Consider the following 13,028-nt stretch of genomic DNA (forward strand, 5'->3'; position numbering starts at 1 on the left):
GGCAACGGTATACCGACGACTGAACTAAAAATTGTGACGATTTTTGCCGTTTACGAGATACTGGCTTGCCGCTCAGCATTTCTACCGCTCCGCAGTATATCCTTAGCCGTATAGAACGATTTTTTCAACTCGAATGAAATAACAGGTTGCACCGCTATCGATTATAAAATAAATTTTCTCGCTATGCTAAAATACCTATTTTAATATCATATAAAATCATATCAAAACAAAATTAACATATTTAATTTTCTTCATCGGGAAATTGAGGTTTAAGTTGTGACTATTGTTTTAATAATTTTACCTCTTACATCTGAACGAATGAAAGAAAATTTATTCGTATACAATTCACATCCAAGTCGTTTAGTTTGTAAGGGAAGAAGGTACCATTAAGCATTTAACTTTATACATAAAAATTATGATAGTACAACTTTTTTTTTGTCTAATTTTGTTTAATTTAAGATATATTTCTATACATAATAAATCTGGTTACCTTTGGTCTTTATCTTATCAATATATAATGTAAATGGAACTGAATAGAGCATGGTGACCAATCTAGTGTTTTATTGGTATTCACTAGCCTTTTCCTTTTTACTCATACTGTAATTTGTTTTTCATACATTTTTACAATTTTAATTCTTATTTGTTTTATTTCATAAATAAAAGAAGTATTTTTTCAGTTTTTTTCACGAATCTATTTTTCTTTAAATTTATCCATTTTAATTTTGTTTTGTGCATTTATGATTATTTTTTTATCTACTAAGAATGACTGCGTAACTGTCGAAATTCTCATAAAATTATGCATTTATATGTATATAAAAAGTATAAAAACTTTAATATTTAAAAAAAAAAGTATATAAAAGTATATACTAAGTAAAAAGATAAAAGATATACTAAGTAAAGTAGATAAAGTATATAAAAGTATAAAAAGTATAATATATAAAATATATTAAAAGTATATATATATATATATATATATATATATATATATATATATATACTTTCATGAAAGATTTTCATTCTAAATATATAGAATGAAAATTTAGCTTTTTCCCATTTAGTTGACTCGGTTGTTTTAATTTCTCCACAGCATAGAAAAAATTGAGGTTATTAAAAAATTGTTATTTCGTCTGCGTTTTCTCTAAGCAGATTTGCTTAGGCGTTTGGACGCCTAAGCAAATGAATTACTACTATTTGCCATTAAATGTATTTGTATTTGGTTATGAGTAAATCTTACTTACTCGAGCAAATTAAATATTGTATAAAAAGAAATCAGAAATTAAGTGACTAGCGGTAGCTTAATTGACACCTTCAACTTTATGAGACCGAATGATTATGAAATAGTGTAACTCACAAACGTGTATGAAAACACACACACATTAACAAAGCACAAACATTAACACGCCAAAGAAAGAGTGAATGAGAGAGAAAGGATTGTCATGTTTGTGTTCGTATATATATATATATATATATATATATTAAAATGTGTATGCACTCGGCAGAGGGTTGCTAGTAATAGCATGTACCTCTTGTTTGCTGTAAGCGATTGAACTTTCGTTCCAGCAATATCGATTGTTATTTTGCTTAATAATTCTGTTGTTTTATAACCTTCATTCCTACCTGGTTCTTTCCTTCTCAAGGCTTTTGGGGAGTGTGTTCATGTCGGAGCAGCGTCTGAGAGAGGAGTAGGATAGAGTACTGAGGAGGAGGTGAGGAGAAAAGAAGGAAGATGGCCAGTCACCGCATTCCAAGATGGCTGCCGTGCTGGAATGCGGTGGGTGCTGCGATAGTAGGGTATACTTCAATCGGTAGAGCGTCCGTCGTTGTGTTTGGTTGTGTTGTGTACTGTTCGTTGTCGTTGCGATATGTCGAGTGGTATCGTTCGTCGTATTGCGTTTGAAAATGAGTTCTTTAACGACAAATTTTTTTCCAATGAGTTTATCGTTTATAATTAAACCGTACAGACTTTAGAGCCGTTTCTGTAAAAGAAAGGAGTCGATAGAAGGGCTGGAAACAGTGATGAAGTGGAGGTAAGACAGCAGGAGCCGCAGTCATGTTACAAGGATATTATCTAACTGGACGAGGAAGGACTGTACAGAAATGTCACAACGGGATCTCTCAGAGGTGAGTGTTTTTATAATTTTGGTATAGTTTTTCTTCAAAAGTAGCCTTATTTTTTTTTTAATGTACCTGTATGGCTACTCGCCTAATCGTTACCTAGTAGGGATAAGTTTACTTACGTAATGTTTTACAAAATGAATTGTAGTGTTTACTTATTCGAGAGCGTTCAGATTTTAAGTACTTTAATACGGGAAAATAATGAATTTTGAAAGGTAAACGATTAAATCAAGTTTTCGCGTAATCCACTCCATCTCGTTTTACTCTGGTAATGCCGACCGACATTATATCTGCACGTCCGATAGTGGAAACCTCATGGAGTCGCTTTCGTTGTATTTTAATATCATTCAGACAGTTTAATCCGTGCAAAACTTAGTCTAGAGTAATTTTGTATCTGATAACCGCTGTAGGGAACAGGTTTATCATAGTCTCTGTGGTGGTTATGAGTTATTAAAACATATAACTTCAGTTTCGTTTATATTATATTTTATATAACCTAGTCGTTAATACGGTCTGTATATACGTATTCACGTATATACAGATACGTACACACGTATAACACGATCGTCGAGTTTGCGATTTTTAATTCAAATCTATTATAATTATTTCCTTAATTCTTACAATCCTGCGACGTTAAAATAATATTCTATCGAGATTTTAATAGTAGATATTACTGAAGATTTTTTTTAATGTGTAAAATGTTACTTAATAATTTCAAAAGAATAACTTAACTTTTCGTTACGTTAAAGTCGTTTATATTCTTTAGTTCTGACCTAGTCAATCATTTTGACCGGCGTTTGCATGAAATTTTAGGTAATGAAATAATTTCTGTTTTAGTCATAAATATATCGTTCAACGATTATTCAAAACTTATTCTATCGTCGAAATAAAGTGAAACATTTACAAGTCTCTAACATCGATAACCATTGATAACGGTTAACTAGTGATTTGTACACGATTAAAATATCTTGTGAACTGTATTAATATAGCCATTATTATATCGATAAACCGTATACTTTTGACTTTAGAAGGAACCATCTCATTACTCTTAGCTTATTATGCCTCATTAAAGATAAAATTTTGGTAACTTTGGACGCTTAATCTTTCGTCGATAAGATTTACATTCCACGTATGTTTTAACCGATTTTCCGATTCGGCTGTTGTAAGCTTATTATTTATAGAAAAATTAATTTAATTTTTTGTTTGGCTTTTTATTTTACAAAATTCATCAGTTTTATATAGGCCTATAGCCTACTCGATTTAGTCTAGATTTACCGCCTCGACCGGTGAAGTAAAAAAAAATTAAAACCGGTCGTGTTTAATTATTTAGTTTTCCGGTTTAATGTATTTTGTAATAATTTGTTATTAAAATATTGATTATTCCTGCAAAATATTACGGTATAATTTTATTACACTTTTTCTTTTTTCTTTACTTCGTTATAATGAAAGTGAAGCCGGCCTCCGTTATTTATAAATGTCATTTTATAATAAATTATTCGGCGCAGTTAAAAATCGGGAACTTAAAAATAACGCGACAGTATTTTATAGTATTAAAATTACATCGGTCTGATGAATTTGTAAATCGTTTATTTTTAGATCGGCAATATAAACAATTTATAAAATAAAAAAGACTCGGTATGATGTAAGAAGTATATATGTATATTATGTCACTTCTGCTACATCGAGCATTATTTCTTTTCAAGGGTGCTGTTAATCCGTCGACTATTGTACTGTGAATCGGCTGACCGGCAGCAAAGCAGCTCGTTTTGATGTCTATTAATTAATACGTCACATTTGAATTAACGTCGCGATTTATTTTGGTCGTTTATCTTCGATTGTTTTCTTACAGCGTATTAATTTGTGTTTATTACTGTTGAAAATGAGATTGATTGGTGGTCGTTCGTAATATCGTTTGCACGTACGGGGTTTCGATGTGTGAGGGCTTGAATATCAGGATACAGAAATCGGTGGTTTTTAGTCGTATATTTAAGGTGGTTGTGTAATTGTTATAAAAAAAATATATTAGGCTGTAAATATTGACTTAATAATACTGGCATATTCAATTTTCAGTACAGGTCGATGATAGGATGTAAAGATCTAAGCGGGTTTGAAATATAATATTCATTATTTTATTATTCGTAATATAACATCGCATTTTCTCTTTTAATATATCAAAATAATTTTATTTAAGTAATTTATTATGAATTATTTATTCAACTTTATTATTCGATATCGTTTTAATATTTTAATATTTATTGATTTACTAATGTCGGGTTTAAGTGGTGTATGCGATGCATTAATTCATTATACATTAATTAATCACTACTATCTGCCCCAGACTTCCTTACAGTTGCATCTCGTACGTAAAGTATCAGATGTACAAACTTTACGATTCGGAGATGATCTCTGTCAGAGTAATGTTGCTCGTTATACAGGTAGTCCCTGCAGCGGGTAAAGTGAAGTTGTTAATCGTAGGCCTGAATATCACCTGCGTTTCGGAGGGCTTATCCTGTGCTGATATGCGACTATTTATTCGGCTCGATGCAGAATGTAACGAGAAAACGCTTAACTCCTTACTTTTGCGATTAAGCTCTGTACGGGATACGTGTCGGTTAGTTCAGTGCCGTCGTCCGGGCGGCCGGTGTCTCGTCGCGCTTCATCTATATCCGTTACATTTGGATTTAAAATACATACATTATTGTTTAATTTTAAGAAATACATATCTGCGGTAGGACCGTATCGAGAATTTTACGGCCCAGAGGCCGTTATCGTAAGTTATCGACGAGCTTGTTTCGATAAGTACCTTTTAGTACGCCTTAGCGCTCCCTTTTGGATTGTAATTTTAAAAATTGTTTACTTTTAAAAGTATTCTTTTATTGAGAAAAGTATTCCTGTAAGCGATGCTGTATGGGAGGGGGATGTAGTCGAACGAATTATAAATTATACGATCGGTTTTTAATTATAATGAAATGAAACAAAAAGATGATTCCGGTTTTATCTGAACATTTATTACTGTAATAATATCCAGCCGGTGACAGACTTTATCGTATAAAATTGAAAAAAAAAGAAGAGTCGTTCAAATGAGGCTGCTACGAAAGGTGAGACCAGGTCCTTCTCACCGCGATGTACTTAATCTGCGTTATATATGATATTTACAGAATTTGCGTATCGCTTAAAATGTAACCCCTCCGCAGAAGGTAAACGTCGAGAATTATATTATCGCCCGTACGATTTTATTTACTTATTTTCTTATCGGATGAAAATTAATATATATTAAAAATAAAAAAAATCTGTAACGATTTTGTTAAACCGATATAAATTTATACGGTTTATCGTAAATTAATTCCTGTGCTCTATTTTAATGCATCGTAAACGGTGCCTAAAAGTACTTCAAATAACGATATTTTCAATTATTTTAACGCGAAAGATACGTCTTTTTAATTTATCTTCTACTTACAGAGGTAGAGGACTTTATCGCAAAATAAAAGTTGAACGTTATTTCCGTTCTGCCAGCTTATCGTTTCGAAAAAGTAATGAAATTATGTCGACTGGTTGGAAGTATAAAAAAAAAGATAAAACTCTGTATTTAGGTGAATTATAATTCTCAAACTCTCCGGTAAGGTCTAAAAATACATTGACTTCGTCTTGTTTAGAAAATATTGTTTAGAGAATTTTAAATTGATAGAAATTTCAGCCTATCGATTTATGTTGTATAGCATCTAGTACGTTATTTTGATCTCGGTCTTTTTTACGACCGAGTTCAAATTAATATCGTCTGCGGTAAAATATCGCTACTAATGAAAGTTACTTTCTATAAGAGGAGTAATTTATTCGTATACGTTATACATCGTATTATAAAGATGTCGCATATCGCCTTAAATATCTGCGTTTCAACGGGTTAGTAATGCTGAAGGTGGGTCATTTCATGTCAAGTGGACCAGTTTTGAAAATCGTCCCCAGTTGACCATTTCTAAATATCATAAAATTTTTGGTAGAGGTTCCCCAAGGTCTGAAATGCCACTTTACTAAATCGCAGCTCTTTATCTGCCATGGCTGATTTTTTGTGGCCTATTGAAAAAGAGGTACTTACTTATAGTTTGTGGACACATGTAATAGTTGTTATCTTTGACTAACAATTTTGACGGCAATAATAAAGATACAGATTCGAATTTTGATACTGTTGGTTAACTTTTTATGCTATATCCGAGTATGTTAGTCACAAGTTTCTGTTGGAACCTGGTTTTGAGATATAGCAGCTGAAATTCAGCCAAAAAATTTGTCGCAACATTTTAGAAGTCGAAGTTTGAGATTATAAATTTCCTTATCTAATTCCAGTGGCGGCTCGTAGCTAAAATTTGTGGGGGTGCTGCTCCAGAAAATTATTTTCTGGGCCTTTTAAAGGCCATGGTTAGTTTTCTATAAAATTAAAGAACCGAATACAAATGAATCAAATAGAATAGCTGGAAGCAGGATAATAATCTAATTCTAAACTTTACCATATTCAAGAATATGGTACATGGTTTTCAAGCACATTGTGCTTAAAAACCGTATTCGGTTTAACCGAATAAATAATAAAATGTCAATACAGATAATATTTTTTAGTATTATTAGATAATAACTTAATAAAACGTCCGCTTAAAACTCTGTAGTCCAATGGTGCTTAATTAAAATTTGTATGTACACAGAAACAAAAACTTAATTATTTTTTTACTAATTATCTTCTCTTTCACCCTTCCAGCGTGTTTTTGGACAGATTTGGCAATCAAAGACCTCTTGCTTTCCGCCATCTTCTAGCACTACTGAAAAAACCGTTTTCATATTCCTTCCACCGACTAAACTAGAAAAGGCAACGAACAAGGAACGTTCCATACACACGCTGTATAAAATAAAACTACCTTCCACATCGGCACTCCAGGGTCGGCACGGGAGCGACAGTGCTCTCTTTCCTCGCAGCCTCGCGTGCAGCTTTCTGTGTGTGTGCATGCGCACAACAGCCAAACACCACGCCGCTGGAACTGTGAAGTGCACAGTTCCATATAAAGATTTTTGTATCTTTTTCATAAACTGGGGGATGGTTACTGACATTAAGCTTGAGGATAATATATTATACACCTATAAAGTAGGAATTAAAGAAAAAAGTACTTATTATATGACATTTTATCGATAATATCAAGTGGAAATAGGGGGTGCTGCTGTTCCACAGTCGGAATGAGACTTCGTAATTTGAAAAAGGGAATAATTGTGTGTAGAATCCTTTAGTTTCAAAGCAACTGGAATCTTATGTCAGGAGAAATCCATCACCAAATTTGGTCAAAAGGTTTTTATCATGATTTTTGGTCCATCTTCTAAGGCTTATACAGGGTCATTCACGGGAACCGGATGTTTTTAAAATAATCATAAAAAATTAAATATTTACTTTAAAAAGTTTTATTGGTACTGAAACACTTGTTAAATCAAAGCATTTGTTACTTACTCATGAACGAAAAATTATGTCCGGCAAGTGATGTCCATTTTGGGCAATACATTGTTGTAACCTTTCACGGTAACTGGCCTCAATTCTTTGCAGCAAGTCTATATCAATCTGGGTGACATGATGACGAATCTTTAGGGGGATCTTTAGGTCCTTCAATGTACGCGGTTTATTGCCGTACACACGCGATTTCAGAAACCCCCACAGAAAAAAATCACAACTACTCAAGTCGGGGGACCGAGGGGGCCAAGGAATGTCGCCGAATCTGAAAACGATCCGTCCCGGAAACAAGTTACGGAGAACAGCCATCGTTGCCCTCGCTGTGTGCGCTGTAGCTCCATCCTGCTGGAATAACACATTTTGAAAATCGATTCCCCGGTTTCGTAACTCAGGGATGAAAACGTATTCAACATCGTAATGTAACTATCAGCTGTTACAGTTACGGCAGCGTCATTTTCTTCAAAAAAATATGGTCCAATAACACCGACCTTAGCTATTGCACACCAGACAGTCACCTTTGGGCTATGAAGTGGTCTCTCGTGAAGCTGATGTGGGTTTCTTTCTGCCCAATACCGGCAATTCTGTTTGTTGACGAAGCCATTCAGATGAAAATGGGCTTCGTCACTCATTAACAATAACAAATTTTCATTTTCTTTGTAAACGGTAAGCATTTGTCGACAAAATTGTAATCGCTGCGTGAAACCTTGCTCGTTTACTGCTGCACGACGGCTATCTTGTAAGGATGGAAATGCAGGTCTGTATGCAGAATTCGTCTTACCGTACTTGTGCTCATTTGAAGCGCTGCTGAATGCCTCTGAATAGAGCGGCGTGGGCTTCTGACAATGGCTTCCCTTACTCGTTTGATGTTCTCCGGAGTGCTAGCATTTCGTCGGGGACCCGGTGGTTTTTTCTTCAATATTGAACCGCTTGTTCGAAGGTTGTTTACCCATCGCAATATTGTGTTACGAGAAGGGACACTTGCATTACGATGAATATTAAACTGATGGCAAAAATCTCGCTGAACAGCAGTTACGGATTCGTCATTTCGCACAAAACTGTCATACGCGTACAGGCGTTGGTCTAGCGTCCACGGCTCCATCTCAACAACTAAAATGTAAATGCTATGAACAAAGGAAACGTCAGACACCAGCCACGTTCCCCTCCCACCACGAACGCCCGAGTACAACCCACTTCAATAACATCCGGTTCCCGTGGATGACTCTGTATCTCAGGTATACCTTCTCAGATTTTGTTTTTGACCCGTGTATTATAGTAGGTAAGAAAGATTTTCAAAGATAATTAATCTTTTGCATGTGACAGATTTTTAATCAGTGGACATTTCTATTTGATTAAAACAGCTGAAGGTGGAAAAACATTCAATGTTTCAGAAAATTATTAGATTTTTTAAAGAATGTTCTAAAACTTACAATATCTTGAAAAAAATTTGCAGTGTTCCAGAAAAGTTTGGACTATTGTAGAACTTTCTTGGCTGATCTGGGGAAAAAATCCATTTTCTAGAAATTTCTAGAGTATTCTGAAAAACTTCATTCTATAGAGCATTATAGAAAGTTTTGGAATATTCTGGAAAACTCCATTCTCCATAACATTCTAGAAATTTCTGGAAAATTCTATTCTTCTAGAACATTCTAGAATGTTCTTTATTTTGAAGAAAGGGTAGTATGTAAGCATCAAGTTTTTTTTTTGAATTATTGAATAACCTCTACAATCAGTTGTGACATTTACTGTTTATCTTCAACTATGTTTTGAATTGTTTTAAAATGATTGAAGTTCTTGGCTTCTGTCATTTTGGCAAGCATGATGGCTCTGAATGCCACAAGTCTTTAACATTTAATTATGGAAAAACGTTTTCGTTGTCTGTGAAAGAACTATCAGTAATGGACAAAGAACGTTTACAGCGGTGATCTGGAATAAGCTTTACTGAAGATGCTGACATACGAGGGACGATCAGAAAGTAAGTTACACCCCCTCTATAAAACAAACATATACTTATAAGACAATTTTTTTTTATTGAACAAAAAACTGCATATTTTTATCTATTTTTCGACATAATCACCAAGTTTTTCTAAACACTTTTCATACCTTGTGACAAGTTTTTCAATTCCACTCTCATAAAAGTTTCATCCAATTTCCTTCAACTATTTCAGGACAGCTTCCTTCAGTTCATCATCGTTAGCGAAACGCTGCCCTCCCATGTCTCGCTTGAGAGGACCAAACAGGTGGTAGTCGCAGGATGCTAGATCAGGACTGTAAGGCGGATGAGACTACACATCCCACTTGAATTACTGCAGTAACTCCGTTGTCACATGAACTGAATTAGGAGTAGCGTTGTAGTGAAGAAAAACGACTCCATCGCTCAATCTTCCGGGTCTTCGATCTTTAATGGCTTTACGCAATTGTTTTAAACTCACAGTAAGATTCGGCATTGATTTTTGTTCCTCGGGGCATAAATTTACTGTAAACAACTCCCTCAGAATCGAAAAAGACTGTCAGCATAACCTTTCGAACATGTGGGGATGTTTTCACTATTTTTGGCTGTGACAAATTTTTGTCTCCAATTATGTGATGCTCATTTAGTCTCGGGAGTGTAATGAAGCACGCAACTCTTATTCCCTGTAATGATTTGTTTAAAAAACTAGAACCGTCCTGGAATAACGTTGAAGAAAAGAAAGAGCAGACGCAAAACGTTGATGTTTGTGGTTGTCGGTCAACATATGTTGCACCTATCGTGCACACATCTTACGGTAACCAAGCTGATCGTGAATAATCGCAAACACACTACCATAACTGATGTTAAGTTCACTTGTAATCTCTCTAATTTTAAAGCGCCGGTTACTCAAGATCATTTCATTCACGCGTTCCGTGTTACCCGTCGTGTTTGCAGTTGAAGGACGCCTAGCACGCAGTTCGTCACTCACATTTGTTCTTCCGTTTTTGAACATTTGGCACCATTTTGTGATCATGGGGCGTGACATTGCATTCTCACCGTATACCTCAACAATTTGGCGATGAATTTCACAACAATTGTAATTTTTTGCCCACAAAAATTGGACTACTGAACGCACTTCAATGCTGGACGAAACTTCTAAAGGACACGCCATATTGACAACGACACTACACACGTACTGAATGTCCCTCAGGACATTGCTCCCTCAGGAGCAATTCTGTACGACATTCATAAACGTGAAGACAACATAAACCAGTGTTGTCACCACAAGACATTAATTATCCCTTTCAGTTCAAGAACAAAGCAAGGGTGTAACTTATTTTTTGATCCACCTCTCGTATGTTCCTATCATAAAGCTGTTTTGCTGATGAAGTTGAATTCCCACAGAAGAACTGCTGTAATCCATTTGGAAAAGAGTCGCACAAAGCCAGAAAAGGATTGTGGTCTATTGATATTGATTCTACTGATCAATTAAAAGCTTTAACAAATTATAACTTCAAGCGAGTTCAAAGGTTTTCACGATTTAGGCAAGAATTGGCTCAAAGAGAGATTCACCCAAAGGATGATTAACTAGAATCAGAATCTAGTGATGTGAAAATGCTAGAGGCTTCTGTAAGAATGGATGCCTCACTGTCACCACTTGTAATCTCTTCTTTGAAGCTTAAATAAATATGTCAGCAAACGGGATTCAAAAGGCTACCTGTAGCAGAAGGTAAGAAGAACACAAGATACTATTGCTACTACAGCAACAGTAATAGTAGGTTTGAGTGTTAATGTAATGCAAGCATTAAAGAGTAAGCAGTGTCAAGGATGTAAAGATCTGGATAATATCCTGATTGAAGAGCTCGAAGCCAAACTTTGAATCTCAACTCACCCACAACAAGTTATACTCCAGTAGCTGGCGTATTGAGAAAACAGCTGATGAATTCCAGGTTTCAATGTAAATAGTGAAGCAGGCCAGGAAGCTCAAATTTGAAGTTGGTTATTTTGGGGACACCAGAAAAAAGGAGGAAAAATTGAAGGATGATATTAGATCAGATTCTCAAATGTCTTGAAGATGATGAATTTTCCCGAATCTCCAGGAAAGAAAGATTTTTTTTCAGTTAAGATCACTGGTGAAAAGTCCACATGCAGAAACGTTTACTTCTGTGCAATTTAAAAGAGATTTCCGTAGCTTATTGCACACATTAAGGCCGTGAAATTGACTGCTCAAACTTTTGTGAACTTAGGCCAAAATAGTGCAATACAGTTGGTTCTGCTGGCACACATTCAGTTTGTATTTGTCATTCATCAAAATGTTAAGCTTATGATAGCTGCAGTATCCATCAAGGATGACAGCAAGGCAATGATTGAGAAAACTGTCTGCAGCTTAGAATCTAAGGATTGCACGCTACAACATTGTGAACAGTGTCCTGGAAAAACTTGATTGGAGTCCTATTTATTAGATGAGCTTAAAGGTTATGACTTGGAGGAATTAATAGAATATAAGGCAGATCATACAGACAGCGACACATTGGAGACGCAGCAGGCGACTTCGGAGAATTTTATTAAAGAGCATTCCTTAAAGATTCTTTGCCTGACTAACCAGCATTTTGTTTCAAAACCTCAAACTTCATATATAAAAAACTGAAGGAAAATTTAAATGATATTCATATCATTATCCTATTGGATTTAACTGAGAATTATTCTTTTGTTGTGCAAGATGCTGTATAGAGATTCCATTGGGGAAACAGCCAAGCTACACTGTAGCCATTCATAGTTTATTCGACCTGATCAGAAAAGCCGGCTAAGCAGTCGTCACAGAATTGCTGGAACGAGAGAGAACCACCATTTTAAGCCGGTTAGCAAAGCTAAAATTCCAAGTCAGCAGTCTTATATACTTCAGTATTTGAAGCTGATGTTTATGAAACTGATAAACCTACTCAAGGCATACCACCTACCATCTTGCAACCAGGCCAATATGTGGCTTGCATGTATGACAATGCTTGGTGGATTGGAAATATATGTGATACATCATTTGAAGAACATGATGCCCTCATTAGTTTTATGCACACTCATGGTGCAGCTCGTTCTTATCATTGGTCCCCTAGAAAGGACACTTGCTGGATTCCAGAACAGCATATTTTTACTACTCTTGAAACACCATCAACCACATCATCAGGACAATATATGTATCCAGAATACATTCCAGTCTATGATTGAGAAACAATTTAAGCGCTAAAGTGGAATTAAAAGTATTGTGCTAAACGTTTCTAACTACTTTAGATATTTTCATTTTATTTTAAACTACTGTGTGTACTACTACGGCTATATTTCATTTTGTTTATGATTTTAGCATTTTTGTGTATGTGTAATACATATTTTTAAAAATTGTGCTTACCGTAGCACATATAATTAGTTGAAACTGTCTCTGCATTCAATAGGATGCAAGGTACAGATAATACAGTTAACAACTTTGTATTAACAGGGAACAAAACG

The 13,028-nt window shown here is 35.0% G+C and overlaps 1 protein-coding gene across 1 annotated transcript in view; it reads left to right on the forward strand.

Annotated features, from left to right (window-relative positions):
- Window positions 1-1,820: 1,820 nt before the first annotated feature.
- The window catches only part of LOC142323080 (tetratricopeptide repeat protein 28), a 211,396-nt gene continuing 200,188 nt past the window's right edge, over window positions 1,821-13,028 (forward strand). Inside the window, exon 1 of the mRNA XM_075362243.1 lies at window positions 1,821-2,121. Coding sequence (XP_075218358.1) covers window positions 2,098-2,121 — 24 coding nt within the window. The 5' untranslated portion in view covers window positions 1,821-2,097. The remainder of the gene's footprint in view (window positions 2,122-13,028) is intronic.

Source organism: Lycorma delicatula, chromosome 4, assembly GCF_047948215.1.
Source record: "Lycorma delicatula isolate Av1 chromosome 4, ASM4794821v1, whole genome shotgun sequence".
NCBI classification, from domain to species: domain Eukaryota; kingdom Metazoa; phylum Arthropoda; class Insecta; order Hemiptera; family Fulgoridae; genus Lycorma; species Lycorma delicatula.